Source organism: Nyctereutes procyonoides, unplaced genomic scaffold (assembly GCF_905146905.1).
Source record: "Nyctereutes procyonoides isolate TBG_1078 unplaced genomic scaffold, NYPRO_anot_genome, whole genome shotgun sequence".
Classification (NCBI taxonomy): Eukaryota; Metazoa; Chordata; class Mammalia; order Carnivora; family Canidae; genus Nyctereutes; species Nyctereutes procyonoides.
In genome coordinates this window covers 5,444,438-5,465,549 of record NW_026575131.1, presented here as the reverse complement: position 1 = coordinate 5,465,549, position 21,112 = coordinate 5,444,438, and the positions used below count along the sequence as shown (strand labels likewise).

Sequence of the window (21,112 nt, the reverse complement as noted above, 5' to 3'; positions counted from 1 at the left end):
AACTATCCTGCAGCAAACCATCAGAGAACTTGTTCCAGGCTGATATTTATCTAGTTAGTACTCTTTTCATAGCCTCATTCACTTACTCAGTTATGAATAATCAGTTATTATTTCCCCCCAAAGATATCATAAAAAACTGTTAAAGGCACTGCTGAAATCTAGATATGCTGTTTTCAGAGTACCTCTAATCTACCAATATAGTAATCTTATTTAAAAAGGAAATAAGGGCAGCCCGAGTGGCTCAGCGGCTTAGCGCCCCCTTCCACCCAGGGCCTGATCCTGTAGACCCGGGATCAAGTCCCAAGTCGGGCTCCCGGCATGAGCCTGCTTCTCCCTCTGCCTCTCCTCTCTCTCTCTCTCTCTCTCCTCTCTCCTCTCTCGTGTATCTTTCATGAATAAATAAATAAAATCTTTTTAAAAAAAAGGGAATGAATTTACTTGGGATAACTCAAATTTAGAAAATCTGTTTAATACTCTAGTCATTAGGGTTTCTTTTATAAAGTACTTATTCATGTACTCCTAACCACTAGTCCTTAACGGTAACAATTTAGTGCTAAGTAGACTGAAAATTTGTCTGTTTTTCAAAGAATTAACAGTATCTAGAAAAATACCTTGCTACACCTAATTGTAACATTAATAAAAACTGAACTTAAGTATTATAGTTTTACTTTAAGACTCTTAATGTTCAGAAATTTTAGATCATCAAGAAAATATTAAAGGTACACACATACACCTATTTCAATGTACATATTTACTAATTTCAATTCCAATGTATTAATTGGCAGATCTCAGATATTAATATCAAAGATATACTGCTCTCATTTAAGGCAGATTTGGTTTCTGCAAAACAATATGCAAATTAAAGATTTACATATAGGATAATATTTATTACATTTAATAGTATTACACTGGACTTAAAAATGGTTAAAGAAATTATAAAATGAATGATTTCAAAGCAAATAATCACTCTACCCAAAGTAAAACGACTTTATCTAAATCCAGGTTTTCCTGTATACTATTAGTTCCAGCTGAAGCAAGGTAAAGTTCTTCATTTACTGTCTATAGTTTGTAATTAAAAATAGTAATCATGGGCTGCCTAGGTGGCTCAGCAGGTTATGCGTCCAAATCTTGATTTCATCTCAGGTTATGAACTCAGGGTTGTGAGATCAAGTCCTGCATTGGGCTCCACACAGTGTGTGGAGCCTGCTTAAGATTTTCTCCTCCTCTCCTTTTGCCATGCCTCCCCACCCCCAGGAGGGAGGGAGGGAGGAATGAAGGAAATCGGTTAAGAAACTGCTTTTTAGGGGCACCTGGGTGGCTCAGTCAGCAGAGCATGTGACTCCTGATCTCACGGTTGGGAGTCTGTGTCTCAATAATCTCTTGTGTGTAGAGATTATTTAAAAATAACAATAATTGCTTTTCAAACCTAATAACTGTCTAGAAACAGAATATATGCAAAGTCTGAGGCCTGAGTCTCTATTTCTGAGAGCTATAGGAAAATATATATTTTATTTTTAAAACCAATCTATATATGTCTGTACATGTGTATTTATGTACATGATATTCATCTGAGCCTCCTAAAATCTGAAGATCATGAGAGGTTATCTTGTGAAACAGGTTTATCATGAGAAATAAAGCTCTGGCACATTAACTGAATTCCCCAAGTTCCTATCTAGTTATGGAGCGCTGGTACTATAAACCAGGTCTCTTGAGCCTCCGTCCCTGGATAAAATTCTTTTTAGAAACAGCAATGAAAAAAAAAAAAAAAAAAGAAAAGAAAAAAGAAAAAGAAAAAGAAAAAGAAAAAGAAAAGAAAAGAAAAGAAAAGAAAAGAAAGAAAGAAAAGAAAAGAAAAGAAAAAAGAAACAGCAATGCAATCTAGAGCCCTTGCTCCAAGGTGAAAATGTTCATGCTGATCAGTGAAAACCATAACCACCTGGTCAGTAAGAACCAATAAGATTTCTACCTTACTCTAATCCTGCTTTCATGCTCCAAAAGAAGATACTGAGTGTAGTTCTACAGATCTTGCTCATTGTTTGAGGTATGAACAGCTGCCACCTGGATGTCCTGCACTTGGCTTTACTATTTCTCTTTATCCGGCTCCAAAACTCAGAGGTAATCTGGCATATAATTAATTCAGTGCAGAATAACAGTCAAATGATGCAAGCAATTTACCACAGCTCACACAAGGGAAAACATTAAACAGGCAAAAGTTAGATTGTTCAGAAAACGGCCTATATTTAATATGATAAAAGGAACTACCATAATTGTAAATGCAATGATGTAGAATCTAAAACCAGCTTTAGTTTAGGAAGAAGTATGTAATACAAATTCTCTTTTCCTTTCTCCTCTCAAATTATGTGACCTTAATGGCAGTTTTGCTCTTCAAAATGAAAATGGAGCTCTTAGAAATAAAAAGAATTATCTGAAGATGTAGAGTTGTGGTAAACTTTCTCCAGACTACCCGCTCCTCCATTTCATTCTCACATATTAATCCATGTAATCTTTACTTCTTAAAAAAGATTTATTTTCTAATTAGCAGCTTCTTACCGTTGCTGATGCTGCTCTTAATAGCTCTTTGGTGAGACTCATCTTGGAGTATTTGATCTCTCACTCTGAACACATCTTAGCTCTAGTGACAGCCATTAACAGAATAAATGAAAAGCCTTTATTTCTAGGAAACAAGAGTCCCCTGAACCCACCTGATAACTGTCAAATGGTGACAATATGGCATCTGGTTCCTTGGTAAGGAAGAAGGCTGCACTATCTTTTAAATATCTGATTAAATATCAGCTATTTAATGTTGTGGTACTTCAAATGGGCATCAAAATTACTTCTTTCTGGAGATTTCTGGGTGGCTCAGCGGTTTAGCGTCAGTCTTTGGCCCAGGGCATAATCCTGGAATCCCGGGATTGAGTCCCACATTGGGTTCCCTGCACGGAGCCTGCTTCTCCCTCTGCCATTGTCTCTGCCTCTCTCTCTCTCTCTCTGTGTCTCTCATGAATAAATAAATAAAATCTTAAAAAAAAACACAACAAAATGATTTCTTCCCATTTTTAAATGACAATACTATAACATATTTATGTATATCTTAGTGAACTTCTGTGGGTATACTAATGTAAATTCCATCAGTGTATCAGAGAGTGCATATGTTTTACACTTTGGTAGAGATTACTAAATTACCCTTCTGAAACATTACAGCATTTGGACTATTACCAACAGTGTAGGCAAATGACTGTGCCAGCTCTAGGTATCAAACTTTTGCATTTTGATTACTCTGATAAGTGAAAATAAGGTCTCATTTTAATTATGGGATGCTTGGGTGGCTCAGCGGTGAGTATCTGCCTTTGGCTCAGGGCGTGATCCTGGAGTCCTGGGATTGAGTCCCACATTGGGCTCCCTGCATGGAGCCTGCTTCTCCCTCTGCTTGTGTCTCTGCCTCTTCTCTCTCTGTGTCTCTCATGAATAAATAAATATTAAAAAAATTTCATTTTAATTGTCAGTTGCATTCCTTTAATTAGGAATATACGTGACCATTGTTTGATATGTAATTTGGCCATCTATATTCCTTTTTGTGAGCTCTTTTGCATCCCCAGAAGAATCCTTCCCCTGAATTTGCAATCAAGACATAATTAAAATGTGTCTATATTAAAAAAAAAAGATTTTGTTTGTTTTTCAGAGAGAGAATGAGTGCGTGAGCACATTCATGCACACGTGTGCATGAGAAAGGGGGGAGGCGCAGAAGGGGAGGAAGAAAGAGTATCAAGCAGATTCTGACCTGAGCGTGAGGCCTGATGCAGGGGTTGACTTTGACCCTGAGATCATGATCTGAGCTGAAACCAGGAGTTGGATGCTTTAACCAACTGTACCACCCAGTTGCCCCAGAATGTACCTGGATTTTTAAAAAAAATAGACAATAGAGGAACCACCAGATTAAAAAAGCCAACTTGAATTAAGTTCCTACACTCTCCAGAAATGATTCTCTATAAACTTATCCTCACAAATTTCCACTGAATATAAAATCCTTTCTTTCACCCAAGTATCAATCTAAATAGTTTGTATTCTTTACTTATCCTCAGATTTCCAACAACCACTACACTTTTCATGAAGAGCAACTGAAAATTAAAGGACATATTGTAATTACTGTAATTCTATTTCCTGGGTTATACCTCTCAAATGTTCCATTTTACTTGTCTGAAAAATAATCTGGATTGTTCCCCAAACTATTTTAAAATCAAAGATATGGGACGCCTGCATGGCTCAGCAGTTGAGGGTCTGCCTTCGGTTCAGGGCGTGATCCTGGAGTCCTGGGATCGAGTCCTGCACTGGGCTCCCTGTATGGAGCCTGCTTCTTTCTCTGCCTATGTCTCTGCCTCTCTCTCTCTGTATGTCTCTCATGAATAAATAAATAAATAAATAAATAAATAAATAAATAAATAAATAAATAAATCTTTAAAAAAAAATCAAAGATAGGCTCCTATCTAGTATATCTAATAGAGTCAAATAGAGGACTAAAAGAGGACTACTTGTACTTTAGGTACTGAAGATGCATAGGCAGTTTTCACATGTACACTCACATACCCTTCCCCTTCCTACCTACATATGGGGATTAGAAGTATAAACATGAATATGACAATTATGGCAATAGAGAAAGGAGTATCTGAGGTCTTTTTTGCTTTTTTGACCACTTGAGACTATATATTGAAAATGTTTTCCCTCCTACTTCGAACCCTGTCCCCAGTCTACACTTAAAACACACACACTCATGTCTATGCTCAAGGTAAAAATATATGAAGTCCAAATGAGCCTATCTTTAGTTTAAAGGCCCTGTGTTATTTAACTGGAATTAAATTATGGACACTCCTTACTCCCTAGCTGAAAATAATCTCCCTTCTCTAAACTTATATAAACAGTGTAACTTCTATTTTATATCACCTTCCGATTTTTAGTTATTTTTGCGAGTGTTTATATTTTCTAATAGAGACCATGAGTCCTTAAGTCAGAGATGTGTCTTACACATTACTCAACTCCTGAGAGCACCTATTACTGTACTTTATACTGAGTGGCCAGTCACTGTTTCATTCTCGCATTAGGTGAGTTCATATTCGTAAAGTGCTTTGATTAGTGCCTGTACATTAAGTTTATTAAATAAAATAAATGAAAGAAATGGATCAATTTTCCTTCTCTACTAATTTTTTTCCATCAACATTTTCCCCATCTCCTACCTTAAAGAAACTTTTGACCCCATTTCCTCTACCAGTTACTGCTCACTTCTCTGTTCCTTAATGAAGTAAAATTCATTAAAATGATCCAAAACTCAGTCTCCAAATCCGTCTCTTCCCATTCTCAAACTCACTCAACTGGTTTTAATCTCATCATTCTACCACAGAAATGTTTGTCAGATGACCAATCATTCCCCTACATTACCATATTCAGAGATGAGTTCTCAATCCTTACCTTACTCAACCTAGCAGCATCATTTGACAGAGGTGATGTTTCTCTCCTCCTATCAAGTTTCTATACTTGGCTTCCAATATACCATAGTGTCTTGATTTTCTTCATCCATCATGGGCCACTATTCCTCCTCTTGGTCTTCTCACACTGGATTATTCAGGGTCAGTTCTTTTTCCTTTATTTACCTTCTTGCCTTTATTTACATTCATTCCCTCTCTTGGTAACTTCATCTTGTCTCTTGACTTTAAATACCATTTAATTGTCATACCTCCTTCAATTTTATTTTCAGCCCAGAACTCCTAAATTCCAATTCATCAGTCGATTCAACATTCTCACTTGGACATCTAACAGATATTTCAACCTGAACTCTTGCTCTTTCCCACAAAACCTGCCCCACCAGAAGACATTTCAGTTAAATGACAAATCCATTCTTCCAGGTGTTCAAGCTGAAATCCTTGTAGTCATCAATTTCTCTTTCATACCTTACATCCAATCCACCAAAAAATCCTGTTGACTGTACATTCAAAATACATCCAAAAATCTAATCACTTCTCATTATCTTCATTTCGGCTACTTTAGTCTGAGCCATGATCATATCTTGTCTGGGTTACTAGAATGGTCTCCTCACTGGTCTCCCTCACCACCATATAATCTATTCTCAGTACTAAGCCAGAATGATTCTTTAAAAATAAAAATCAAATCATGTCATTCTTCTTAAAATTCTTCAATGCATTCCGTTTACATTCAAAGAACAAGCCAGTCCTTAAACATGGCTTCAAGGGCATTTCTGATCTGGCTCTCTGTGTGGGAGATTAATAGCCACAAACTCATCCAATCAAGTATGCCCTTCTCTTTACAATTTGACTTTCTCATTCCTTCCACTCAGTTGAGTGGCTGAGTGTCTGCCTTCAGCTCAGGGCATGATCCCAGGGTCCTGGGATCAAGTTCTGCATCAGACTCCCCACAAGGAGCCTGCTTCTCTCCCTCTGCCTATGTCTCTGCCCCTCTCTGTGTGTCTCTCATGAATAAATAAATACAATCTTAAAAAAAAAAAGTGGAATCAATTTCTCCATTCTGTGAAACTGGGTTTGGTCATGGACTTTCTTTGGCCAAGTGAAATATCAAATGTGACACAGCAGAAACTTGAAATGTGTTTGTATATTGAGGCTTGTTCTCTCTTGCTGGACTCCAGAAGGCTTTATATCTCAGTTAATGGCAACTCCATCCTTATAGCTGTTCAGGCTAAAATCCACATACCAAATAGAGACAGGCTCAACTAACAGCCAGAATCAACTATCAGATATGTAAGGGAGACCACCTTGACCATCCAGCTCCACCTGAGCCATCCAGGAATGATAAGGACCTCCAGGCAAGACCAGCACAAGAACCATTCAACTAATCCTAGCCCAAATAGCTGACTCACAAAACTGTGAGGAAATAAAATAGTTGTTTTAAGCCACTCAATTTTGGAGTGGTTATACTGTAATAGACAACTGAGAAACTCTATTACATCTTTGAAACCCCAATTCCTTCCACTCTGTCCTCCCTTTTTGCTCTAGACATACCAACCTCCCTTCTATTCCTTGTATATAAAACACTCCTGCTTTTGTTCTGGCGGTACCCTCTACTGGGAATGCTCATTTATCAGTAGTATGGCTACCCTGCTTATTTCTTTCAAGCCCTTCCTCAAATGTCTCTTTAATGAGACTAACTATCTTTTTAAAAATAGCAATCCCCCCCAGCACTTCCAATCTCACTTACCCACTTTATTATTTTTATAGCTCATCCTCCTTCTCTAACACACCCTGTAGTTTACGTACTAGCTTTATTTTGTATTGTCATCTTCCCCTACTAGAATGTAAGGTTTAGACGTGAGAGGTGTTTTATCTTTTAAAAGTTCATTGTTTGATATAGTGGCAGCGCGATAAAAATAACATTTGTTTAAAAGATAAAGCACCTATATATGACCAAGTGATTACACACGTATGTTCTGAATTGCCACTGTAAATTCTAGGCATTTGTACAGAAAACTCAAGCAATGTCAACATTGCCAAAGAATTCTCTGGAATGTATGCATTACACATATGACTTAAACATATATAAAAAAAATATAGATGTGTGGTGTTACAGGGTTATTAAGAAAGGAAAAAGGGGATTATTCTTTAGAACTGGCCAACATCTGGAGATACTTTAATCTCATTAAAAAATAGATATAACTTCAACATTGTCCAGCTTTCTAAAATTCTCCATTTACTACCTAGAGTCAGATACATTTACCACTTGACTCTTCCTTCAAAATATTCATTCTGTAGTTTAGAAAATGAACTCTTCACAGAGCATGGCACAATCTCATGCAAGGAGGACATACATATATCAACCCCAATCTATAGCAATTTGATATATCCAGACAGACATAATAAGAATTACAGATGTGGAGCAAGTACCTCATTTCTGAATATTTTAATCATTGCTTCAATGAGGGCATTTTAGTTCACCAGAGTCAATGAATAGTTTGATAAGGAAGAGGGAGACATGGGTAGGGAAGCAAGAAAATAGTTTCACCTATAATCATTTACTCAGGTACTCAGTATATTTTTAAACAAATTTTCTCTACTCATGAATTAATAGAATCATGGAGAAATTCAACTAAAAATGTTTAAATTATGTTTTATGGTCCCTTCCTCCCTTTCAACTGTCAATAAGAGGGGAAGGAATTAATTTCTGTTTTACGATCAGTCTCTACCTCCTATCCTTTTAGGGCTCTCCTATGAATTCTTTCTTTCTGATCACCCCATTCAACTTGAGCTAACATTCTTAATAAAACATAGATAAGTAAACTGACCTTTTATAACCCCAGAACAAACAGAGATGTGCCAAGGTTTTAAAATCCAAGATACAGAACAAACAGAAAAAAAAGAGGTACAGAGCAGAGCCACAAATCTCTCAATGAAGACAGTATTTAAATTATTAACCATTTGTCATAAGAGTAATTTTATATCAAACTTTAGGGTAAAAAATTTTGTTGGCTCAAGGGCAAACAGTATTAATGTATATTCACTTTAGAATCAGGTAAAAATCATGGTAAAATCAAGCTATGGTCCAAGTTTTCTACTCAAGATTGCAGATCAAATGTGAAAATGGTGGTTGTGTTGCATAAAACTGGATCGTCTTCCTATCCAGTTATATCTAAGGGATCTGTTCTGATCTGGAGACAAAAACTTTAGCACTGAGATATGTGCACACTGCTTTACAATTCAGAAAATTGCCAAGTCTTTGGGAAAAATACAGTGAAAACAAGTAGCTGAGTGATAAGAACCTTTGTTTTTAATGTGAGAAATACTTCAAATGGCTCTAATCCAAATTCTTATTTGTTATGCATGCTTAGAATCTTCAAATTTAACCCAAGTTTTTCCTAAGCTGTCAAAGGCAAACGAAACTCTTGTTCATTGAAGGAAATACTTATTTTCTGATAACTTTTTTGCCCGAGAGAGAGAGGATGACATTTACTATGCACTGAAGCAGTCGGAACACTCTCCAATATGATCTGAGCATGCCCACACAGCCAAAGATTGCTCTGTACATTCCGCCCAAAGAGCTATGGGCAAAATGAACAACTGGGAAACACATAACATGCTTCTTGATTATTGCAACCTCACACAAGTCGGTCCAAAAATAGCAAATGCCCGTGGCTGAGATCTACTGCTGAAAAATGCTGAGTTTCAGGAGCTCAAAGCATTTCCTGTGTCTGTCTATTTAACCAGCCACCATTTAAAGCTGTAGAATTATAGGATTAAGGAAGAGATTTAAGAAAAAAAGACAGATACACACACATATACAACATACGGTTTCCGAGGACAGTGAGGGTTCCATGCTTGTAAGGGAGAAAGAGGAGGAATATGCCGAATAACCCCCGGGTTTCTCCCAGATTTGAACATGCTGTACTGTGGCATGAGGTCAGCAGAGACTGACTCCAGCCCTGTGAGGCTGAATTCTACCCTGACAAAGCAGTATCACTGTAATATGAAGCAAAAGGATCCAGGGCATGTTGGCAGCTGTACAGAGTGGCTGTTCTAGAAAGTTATGGCAATTCCAAAACAAGAGATCTATGCTGTCACATGAGATAATCTTCAGCCCAGTTAAGCAATAAGCACCAAAAATACTTGAATCCTAACCTCAGGCAGCTCAAAATGTTAAAAGGTAGGAAAGAACTTTTCTTCTTGAACCTATTTTGTTTCTGGAGGAGAGAAGAACAGGAAGTGGGAAATTTGAAGAGCTATTGGTTAATTTGATTTGTATCACTAAAAATATATTGATTTTTGTCTGAGCTGGGGCACAGTCTTCTGGACACTGTGACCTAACTGAGAAGCCTTAATCCTTCTCTGTGATTTTACAACAGAACAGGGAAAATATCCTGAAAATATATTTTTGGTAATGGATATATGCCAGAACTGAAGATATGGTAAAGAAACTCATTCTCACACATATCCAGAAGGCAAAAGTTGCTACAACAAAGGTTGCTACCTAATGCACATTATTGTTTCTTTTTAGGTCACCAAGAATCTATATAAGTGTACTGTTAGAAATTCTTCTTTGAAATTAAGTGAACACTAAAAAAGTCTTAAATAGGAAAAGGAGTCAGACCATGGTATTTCTGTCAAGAGAAAATATAAGGCAATGCACATATAATCCTTTAAATTTTGTGGTCTCTCTCTTACATTATGAAAGTTCTACTTCGGATCAGAAGTGATGCAATATTTTATTTTATTCTTAAAGATTTTATTTGAGAGAGAGCAGAGAGAGAGAGAGAGAGAGAGCAGAGGGGAGGAGCAGAGGAAGAGGGAGAAGCAGACTCCCTGCTGGGCAGGGAGCCTGACATGAGGCTCCATTAGGCAATTCCAGGATCATGACCAGAACTGAAGGCAGATACTCAACTGATCCATTGAGGCGCTCCATGAGCTAATATTTTTAATAAATAAAATTTAGCCAGGAAGCAGCAGTAAACAAAAGACACGGAGACAAAATAAAACAGTATGAAAGCACCACTGTAAAGTAAATTAAGTTCTTCAACAGTTCAGTATTAGCATAGATTAAATGAAGTTAGAATTTTATTTTTTTAAAGTAGGCTCCATGCCCAACATGGGGCATGAACTTGCATCCCTGAGATCAAGAGTCACATGTTCTATTGACTGACCCAGCCATGTGTCTCATGAATTTAAATTTTAAATAAGTTTAAAATTTACCCTATGCCATACCATTGCTTAAAAAAAAAGTTTTTCCAAAGTTCTCTGTTACTTATATAAGAGTCCAAACAGCCAGGTATGTTATACAATGATCCTGATGATCAGGTCTCTGGCTGATTTCCCCATTCTATCTCCTCTGTGTTCCATTCATTGAACTACCCATTACTCCCATTTTACAGGAATAGAAATGAAAAAGTAGGAAAGTTAATAACTTGCTCAGAGTTAACTGGCTAAGTGGTAGGGCTGGTATTTAAACCAAACTGTACAATTCTCACCCTACACTTTTACCTACTACGTAGTTATGTTTACACTAAGAACTCTTTAAGGAATCAGCAGACAGAACATGAGCACCTACGATGATGTTCAGAAAAAGAAAAGTGGGGATCCCTGGGTGGCGCAGCGGTTTGGCGCCTGCCTTTGGCCCAGGGCGCAATCCTGGAGACCCAGGATCGAGTCCCGCGTCGGGCTCCCGGTGCATGGAGCCTACTTCTCCCTCTGCCTATGTCTCTGCCTCTCTCTCTCTCTCTCTATCGTAAATAAAAATAAAATAAAAAAAATAAAATTAAAAAAAAGAAAAGAAAAGGAAAAGTGAAATCACCATAGGCTAGAGAAAAAGTTCAAAGAGGTAGAACTGGAGCTGAGCTGTTCATTCAACTATCTGAGGCATTATTTTAGAAAAACATCAAAGAACAAACAAATTGGGCAGCCCGGGTGGCTCAGCGGTTTAGCGCCTGCCTTTATCCCAGGGCGTGACCCTGGAGACCCCGGATCGAGTCCCGCGTTGGGCTTCGTGCATGGAGCCTGCCTCTCTCTCTGCCTCTGCCTCTCTCTCTGTCTCCTCTCTGTGTATTCTCATGAATAAATAATAAAATTAAAAAAAAAAAGAACAAACAAATTATACCTACATGCTAGCTAGGGAAGATAGCCAATAAATAAATGTAATATATATATATATATATATTGGTGATGGGTGGTATGGAGAAAAATAAAGCAGAATAAAAAGGACAGAGGATGATGGAACCTCTCTGATAAAATACATCTGACCGGAGATCTGAATGAAAGCATGCAGATATCTGGAGAAAGGTGTTCCAAGAAGAGATACCAAGTTCAAAGGTCTCGAGACAGGAATAGATTTGGTGTGCACAAAGAATGCCAAGGAGGATGAGTGAATAAAGGAGGCAAAGCAGAAAAGTGGGAGAGAGAGACTTGGTGGATGGAAGCAGGGTCAAACCACGTATGACACTGTAGGCTGTTGTAAGGAAGTCTTGAGCAGAGTTAGGAAAGGTTTTAGGTTTCAACGGAATCACTCAGAGTAAAGAACAGACAATGCTGGAGTGAGTAAGGGCCAGGGGACATGAGAGTGCTTAGGAGGCTATTATAATAGTCCAAACAAGATAGCTGAAATCAAGTACCTATGACATGTTATTTGACATCCACTGAGAGAGCAAAAAACAGGTATTAACAAATATATAATGGAAGTACGGTGGGGAGTGATAGGGAAGAAAGAAATAAAGGAAAGGCTTTCACTTACAAAATACACTAGTTTTAATTATAAGTATTAATTCACCAATTTTGAATTTAAAAAGAGATGTACATAATTTGATTATTTATAGATTTCTAATTTCCGATCAAGTTTTTTCCAGATCTATACTTCTACCTGAATACCTAATAGGTGACCTTACAATTTCTAATATAATTTTCCCATTCATTAAGAATTTTACTTCAAGGGGGGATCCCTGGGTGGCTCAGCAGTTCAGCGCCTGCTTTTGGCCCCGGGTGTGATCCTGGAGTCTCGGGATAGAGTCCCACATTGGGCTCCTGGCATGGAGCCTGTCTCTCTCTCTCTCTCCCTCTCTATCATGAATAAATAAATTATAAAAAAAAAAAAGAATTTTACTTAAAGGGCACCTGGGTGGCTCAGTTGGTTAAGCATCTGCCTTTAGCTCAGGTCATGATCCTGGGGTCCTGGGATCAAGTCCTGCATCAGGCTCCCTGCTCAGGGGAGAGAGTCTGCTTCTCCCTTTCCCTCTGCCTCCCCCTGTTCATGCTCTCTCTCTCTCTCTCTCTCTCTCTCTCAAATAAATAAATAAATAAATAAAATCTTAAAAAAAAAAGATACTGGGGTGCCTGGGTGGCTAATTCAGTTAAGTGTTTGATTCTTGGTTTCAGCTCAGGTGATGATCTCAGGGTTGTGGGATTGAGCCCCGCCTCAGGCTCTGTGCTGAGATTGTCCTTGTCTCTCTGCTCCTCCCAATTCATGCTCTCTCTTAAATAAAATCTTTAAAAAAAAAAACAAAACAATTACCATATGATCAAGTAATTCCATTGCTGGGTTTTTTACCGAAAGAAAACAAAAACACTAACTCAAACAGATATACATACCCCTATGTTTACTGCAGTATTACTGACAATAGCCAACATAGGGAAGCAACCCAAATGTTAACTGATCAATGAATGGATAAAGAAGATATGATACAAATATACAATTGAATCATTAAAAAAGAACAAAATCTTGCCATTTGGGACAGCATGCACAGACCTAGAAGGAATTATGCTAAGTGAAATAAATCAAAGACAAATACACAATTTCATTTATTTGTGAAATGTAAAAAGCAAAATGAACAAATAAACCAAAAGAAGGAACACACTCTTAAAATATTCTTAGAGAACAAAATGGTGGTTGCCTGAGGGGAGGTGGTGGAGGGAAGGATGAAATAAATTAAGAGGTACAACTTCCAGTTATAAAAATAAATAAGTCATAGAGATAAGATAAATCATGGAGATGAAAAGTACAGGATAGGAAATACAGCCGATGATACTGTAATAATTGTAGGTTAACAAATTGTGACTGTACTAATCACACTGAGCAGTGAGTAATGTGTAGAATTACTGAATTAATATGCTCTACACCTGAAGCTAATACAACACTGTATGTCAATTATACTTCATAAATAAATAAATGGCTGCTTGTGTAGTTACACCTAACCCCACCACTAATGCATAATCCATTCTTTTCATCATTCCGTCTTTTTGAGAATGTGTATAAACAGAATAGTAGTTTGAGAATATGTATAAGCAGAATAATATTGTATATAATCTTTGGGATGATTTCTTTTACTCAGCACAATGTGTCTGAGACACATGAATCCAGGATATTGTATGTAATGGTTCATTTCTTTTTAGAGTGGTAGTCCACTACATGGATATACCATGGTTTGTCTATTCACTTGCTGAAGAACATTTGGGTAGTTTCCACTTATTGGTAATCATGAACACAGCTGCTCTAAACAGTGGTATGTAGAATTTTGTGGAAATTTAAGTTTTAATTTCTATAGGTTAAAAATCTGGGAAGGTTGGGTCACATGTGAAGTGTATATTTAACTTAAAAAGAAAATCATCAAACTGTTTTCCAGAGTAGTTGTACCAATTTCTTTCCCTATGAACAATGAATAGGGTTGTCTGTATCCTTGTCAGTATCTGAAATGGTCAGGTTTTATTTGCACCATTAGATTAGTAATATCGTGATTTTAATTTCCATTTCCTTAGTGGTTAATAATGCTAAATATTTTTCTTTCTTTTGTTTTTAAAGATTTTATTTATTTATTCATTAGAGACACACACAGAGAGGCAGAGACATAGGCAGAGGGAGAAGCAGGCTCCATGCAGGGAGCCCAACGCAGGACTCGATCCCCGGACTCCAGGATCACACCCCGGGCCAAAGGCAGATGCTCAACCACTGAGCCACCCAGGCATCCCTCTGTATTTTTTTTATACAAAAAAATAAGCCAAATATATATATATATATCACCCTTTGATAAATAGACTATTTAAGACATTCAAATTTAACCATTTTTCTTTTTTTTCTTAAAGATTTATTTATTTATTTATTTATTTATTTATTTATTTATTTATTTATTTATTCATTCAGAGAGAGCGAAGAGAAAGGCAGAGACACAGGCAGAGGGAGAAGCAGGCTCCATGCAGGAAGCCCGATGTGGGACTCGATCCCGGGTCTCCAGGATCACACCCCGGGCTGCAGGCGGCGCTGAACCGCTGCGCCACTGGGGCTGCCCTCAACCATTTTTCAAATGGGTTTTTACCCAGCCAGTTTTGACAGTTTTTAAAATATATTTTGAGTATCTGGCTTTTGTCAGATATGTGATTTGCAAAATTTTCTCCCAGGCTGTAGCATGCCTTCTTATTCTCTTCATAGTGTTTTCCATGATTAATTTTTTTAAGATTTTATTTATTTATTCCTGAGAGACAGAGACAGAGAGAGAGAGAGAGAGAGGCAGGCAGAGACACAGGCAGAGGGAGAAGCAGGCTCCATGCAGGGAGCCTGAGTGGGACCCGATCCCAGCACTCCAGAATCACGCCCCGGGCCAAAGGCAGGCGCTGAACCGCTGAGCCACCCAGGGATTCCCCTCCATGATTAAATTTTTAAAAAGATTTTATTTATTTTATTTTTGCAAGAGAGAAAGCAAGTGAGCACAAGCGTGAGTGGTGGTGGGAGGGGAGACTGAAGGAGAAGCAGACTCCCCACAGAGCAGGAAGCCTGATGCAGGATTCAATCCCAGGACCCTAGGATCATGACCTGAGCTGAAGGCAGACACTTAACCAACTGTGTCACACAGGTGCACCTCTCATCATTAAAAAAATTTAAAATTTCTTTGATGAATTCCTTTTTATCATTCCTTTGTAATGTTCTGAATTGTGCTTAAGGTGTCATACCTAAGAACATTTTGCCTTATCCCAGATAAAGATTCTCTATGTATTTCTCCGAAAGTTTTATGTTTTAGGATAGATTTCAGATCTATTTGATGTTCATTTTTGTATAAACTGTGAGATCTAGGTAGAGGTTCATATTTTTGCATATGGCTATCAAATTTGTTCAAAATCTTAAAAATAAAAACCCACTATCCATTTTCCATTATCTTTGCATTTGAATGAAAAATGAATTAAGAAATATTTATGTGGTTCTATTTTTGGACTTTCTATTCTGTTCCAGCAATCTATGTATCTATCTGTTTGCCATTCTGATTACTGTAACTTTATGATAAGTCTTGAAACTGAGTAGGATCTTTCACTCATCTTTATCCTTCTTTTGAAAAATTGGTTTGGTGATTCTAGTTCCTCTGCCTTTCCATATAAGTTTGAGAATAGCTTGTCTACAATTACAAAAAAAATCTTGAGATTTTTTTTTTTAACTGGAATTGTATAAATCTATGGAACTGGAGAGAAATGACATTTTTAAGCTGCAGAGTCTTCCAATCCCTGAATATATCTCTATATTTTTTAAAAGATTTTATTTATTCATGAGAGACACACAGAGAGAGGTAGAGACACAGGCAGAGGCAGAAGCAGGCTCCCTGCAGGGAGCTCGATGTGGGACTCGATCTCGGGACACCAGGATCATGACCCGAGCCAAAGGCAGATGCTCAACCACTGAGCCACCCAGGCATCCCTCTGTATTTTTTTAATATATCTTTAATTTCTTTCATCAGTGTTTTATAATTTCAGCATACAGATCCTATAGTATGATTTTTATACTTAAATATTTTTCTCTTGCTTTTATAAATAGTAAATCCTTCCCCCCAATTGTTCAGTGCAAGTATATAAAAGCTCAGTTGTTTTGTGTGAGTTGGCACTGTATCTTTAGATCTTAGTAAACTCATCTATTAGGTATAGGGAGTTTCTTCTGGATTCTTTGGAATTTTCTATGTAGGCAGTCATTTAACTGCAAGTAGAGGCAATTTTATTTCTTCCTTTTCCATCTGTATGTCTTTTATTTCTTTTTCTTGCCTTATTGTACTGGCTAGCATTTCAAGTAGAATGTTAAACAGAGTGGTCAGAGAAGACATTCTTGCCTTCTTCCCAATCTTAAAATGAAAAGGTTCAGGCTTATACCATTAAGTATGAAGTTAGTGCAGTTTAAAAATTTTTTTGTTAGATGTCTGTTATCAGTTGAAGAAATTTCCTTCTACTCCTAGTTTGCTGAGAGTTTTAAATAATGAATGGCTGTTAAGTTTTGTCAAATGCTTTTCCTGTATCAACTGATATATGGTTTTGATTCTTTGGGTTGTTAATATTATGAATTCTATCATTTGATTTTCAAATACTGAACTACTATTGCATTCCTGATACAAACTACACTTGCTCATGGTATATTATTCTTTACATATAGTGCTATGTTCAATTTGTTAGTACTCTGTGGAGCATTTTCTCATCTATATTTATGAGGAATATTGGTCTGATGTTTTGTTTTTCTGTACAGCTTTTGTCTGGTTTTGATATCAAAGTAATGTTGACCTCATAAAATGAGAGTTCACTTCTTTTATTTTCTGTAAGAAATAACAAAGAGTTGGTATATTTCTATAATGTGTGGTAGAATTTACCAGTGACTCTATGTGATTTCTTTTTTCAGAATGTTTTGAACTACAAATTTCATCTCTTTAATAGTCATAGAACTACTCAAGCTATCTTTTCAACTTAGGTGAGTTTTGGTAGTTCACTGAAAATTTGGTCTCCTTCATCAAGTTGCTGATTTATGTGTTTGGAGTTATGTATAGTAGTTCTTTTTAAAATTTCTGATGGGGGATCCCTGGGTGGCTCAGCGGTTTGGCGCCTGCCTTTGGCCCAGGGCACGATCCTGGAGTCCCGGGATCGAGTCCTGCATCGGGCTCCCGGCATGGATCCTGCTTCTCCCTCCTCCTGTGTCTCTGCCTCTCTCTCTCTCTCTCTCTCTCTCTCTCTGTCTGCCATAAATAAATAAATAAATAAATAAATAAATAAATAAATAAATAAATAAATCTTTTTTAAAAATATAAAAAATAAAATTTCTGATGTCTGTGGGCTTATTTATTTATTTTTTTTAAGTATCATGAACCAGGTGCTAGGTTCTTTAAGTTCAATTTTTTTTTAATTTTTATTTATTTATGATAGTCACAGAGAGAGAAAGAGAGATAGGCAGAGACACAGGCAGAGGGAGAAGCAGGCTCCATGCACCGGGAGCCCGATGTGGGATTCGATCCCGGGTCTCCAGGATCGTGCCCTGGGCCAAAGGCAGGCGCCAAACCGCTGCGCCACCCAGGGATCCCTGTCTGTGGGTTTATAGTGATATCCCCTTTTTCATTCTGGATATTAGTACTTTGTATCTTCCATTATCATCTTGCTAGAGATTTATCAATTTTATTAATCCTCTCTATGAACCAGCCTTTTCTTTCCACTGTGGTGGCGCACACCTTGTAGTCCCAGCTACTTGGGAGGCTGAGGCAGGAGGATCACTTGAGTCCAGGAGTTCTGGGCTGTACTGCGCTATGCCAATTGGGTGTCTGCACTAAGTTTGGCATCAATATGGTGACCTCCAGGGAGCAGGGGCCCACCAGGTTGCCTAAGGAGGGGTGAACCGGCCCAGGTCAGAAACAGAGCAGGTTTAAAACCTCCATGCTGATCAGTTTTCACTGTTTTGCTCTATTGTTTCTTTGTTTTAAAATTCATTGGTTTCTGTTCTTATTTTTATTATCTCCTTCCTTCTGCTTGCTTTGGGTTTATTATTTTTACACTTCTAGTTTGTTAAGGTTGCTGCTTAGGTTGTTGATTTGATATCTTTCTTTTTTTCTAATATAAGCATTTAGTGTTGGGCTGTCGACTCTTGGTTTTGGCTGAGGTCATGATATCAGGGTCATGGGACTGAGCCCAGCATCAGGCTCTACACTCAGTGTAAAATCTGCTTGAGATTTCCTCTCTCTCCCTTCCTCTGCCTCTGCCCCTACTCATGCTCTTGAAAATAAATGAATAAATCTTTAAAAACATTTACTCTGATAAGCTGTCATTTAATTGGCATGTTTAATATCATTTACATTTAATGTAAATTGTTGATATATTTGAATTCAGGTCTCCCATTTTATTTATTTTATTTTAAAAATTATTTATTTATTTATTTATTTATTCATAAGAAACACAGAGAGGGAGGCAGAGACATAGGCAGAGGGAGAAGCAGGCTCCCAGGACCCTGGATCATAACCTGAGCCAAAGGCAGACACTCAACCACTGAGCCAATGAGATGCCTCATGTCTCCCATTTTATTATTTACTTTCTGTCTGTTCTGTTTTTCAATCAATTTTTTTCTCCCTTCCTGCCCTCTTTTGGATTCAGTTTTTTAGTACTTTATTTCAATCTATTGTGTTCTTTACTACATTTTTGGGGGGTCAGATTTTTTTTTTTTTTGTGATTGCGCTAGGGATCACAATATACATGTGTAACTTTTCACAGACTACTTAGAATCAATATTTTACCAGTTCAAGTGAAGGTACAAACTTTATCATTAACACCATTTTAGGTTCTTTTATCATCTCTTCTTATGTAATATACATCCATATTGAAATGTAATGTTATAATTCTTTGCTTTCTATTGTTAGTTGATGAATTCAAGAGAAGTATAAATATTAACAAGATATTAACCATTTCTGTTGCTATTCCTTCATTCTTGAAGTTCCAAGTTTCCTTCTGTCTTAACTTCCCTTAGCAATCCTTTTACAGCAGGATCTAGTAGCTGCAAATTCTTTTAGTTTTTCTTCCTTCGAGAAAGTCTTTGTTTTACCCTCATCTTTGAGGGATACTTTTGTGAGACGTAAAACCCTAAGTTAATACCCCTGCCACAGCACTTTAAAATGTAGTTCTAGGGCAGCCCAGATGGCTCAGCGGTTTAGTGCCGCCTTCAGCCCAGGGTGTGATCCTGGAGACCCAGGATCGAGTCCCACATCAGGCTCCCTGCATGGAGCCCGTTTCCTCCCTCTGCCTGTGTCTCTACCTCTCTCTCTCTCTGATGAATGAATAAATAAAATCTTTTAAAAAATGTAATTCTACTTCTTTCTGTCATCCAAGATTTCTGGCAAGAAACCTGTAGTCATCTGAATAGTTGTTTCCCTGTAAGCACTACATCATTTTTCTTTGCTTTCAAGATTTTTTGTCTTCAGTTTTGGAGTCATGATAGTTGTAGTTTTCATGTGCTCAGGTTTTGGTTTCTCTGTCTTTATCCTTTTTAGGATTTCCTGAATCTATAGGTTTGAATCTTGAATCTCTAGGTTTAGGTTATTTGCCAAATTTGGGAGTTTCTAAGCATTATTTCTTCAAATAAATTTTCTGTATCACTCCACCTCTCCTGTTGGAACTCTGATGACATGAATATTAGATCTCGGTCACTGTCCCACAAGTCCCTATGTTTCTCTTCAGTTTTTTTCCTCAAAACTCTCCCCCAATCCACTGAATAATTTCTTCTTATTTATTTTCATGTTCACTGACTCTTTTCTCTGTCATTTTCATTCTGCTATTGATCCCATCTAGGGACCTTTTTTTCATTTACTGTATTTTTCAGTTCTAAAATGCCCATTTGATCCTTTACCTCTTTTATTTCTTTGGTGAGACTTTGTATCTTTCTGTTCAAGAACGTTTGCCCTTACTTGCTGGAACATTTTTATAATTGCTGTTTTAGAGTTTTTGTTGAATAGCACTATGTTTTTTTTTTTTTTTTTTGGCATTGGCATCTTTTGACTGACTTTTTCCAGGTGAATTGATTTTCTTATTTTTTTTAAATGCCAAGGAATTTTTTTATTGTATCCTGGACTGTTTGGACATTATTATAAGATTCTAGGTCATCTTAAAATCCTATGGAGAATACTGGTATTTTTCTTTTAGTAGGCAATCAACCCAGTTTTCTTCAGGCCATAGTTTCTGACTAGCCTTCTGTGGATTGTGGTTTCAATTCAGTTAAGTTTTCAAAGTCTCTGCAGTGCTATTTGAATCTGTCCCATATGTGTACCACCCTTTTGCCAATCTGGTACCTAAGCAGTGGTCTAACTCATAGTTCATTTTTCAGAGAGTAGACATGTTGTTTGGGGTTGAATTTCTACATATATAACACATGATTAAGCCCAGGAGCTCATAATAAAACTTAAAGAGTTTATTTCCCAAGCTTTTCCCTTTCAAAATCTCCCCAGTATTTTCTGGTTCATGAGGGTTCCCCTTTCCTGCCACATAGCCAGAAAGCTTGGGCTTTATTTACTTCACTGTCACATAACTTCCATAATGCCTGTGTCTGGAGCCAAGCAGCTGAAGGAGAGAAAAAAAAAGCAAATGGGGTCATTCTACCTTTTGGGACAAAAGCTCCACTGATCAGAAAGATTCCCTGCCCTCAGGGCTTTATGCTCCTGCCAGACCCCAATCTGCTGCTATCACAGAACAGCTTGAGGTTCAGGGTACAAGAGAGGAAAGAAGAGAAAAAAAAAAAAGGATAACAGAAGGTTTCTGTACTTTCTTTGCGCATTAGAATATTACTTTCTTATTCCCTGCAGCAGAACTAATAGTTTCTCCTGGAGTTCTATTAACATTGATGCCCACTTCTGTGTTTTAGGCTGTACTGG

The 21,112-nt window shown here is 37.4% G+C and overlaps 1 protein-coding gene across 5 annotated transcripts in view; it reads right to left on the bottom strand.

The window, feature by feature from the left end:
* Positions 1–21,112, bottom strand: part of TMCC1 (transmembrane and coiled-coil domain family 1) — a 238,747-nt gene that overhangs the window by 51,165 nt on the left and 166,470 nt on the right. The window contains exon 1 of one of the 5 annotated variants that reach the window (XM_055343375.1): positions 9,283–9,424. The exons of 3 other annotated variants lie outside the window; for them this stretch is intronic. In XM_055343375.1, coding sequence (XP_055199350.1) covers positions 9,283–9,324 — 42 coding nt within the window. In that variant the 5' untranslated portion in view covers positions 9,325–9,424. Of the gene's footprint in view, positions 1–9,282; positions 9,425–21,112 lie in introns of those variants that run through there. One more of the 5 variants, XM_055343378.1, reaches the window with a different exon arrangement.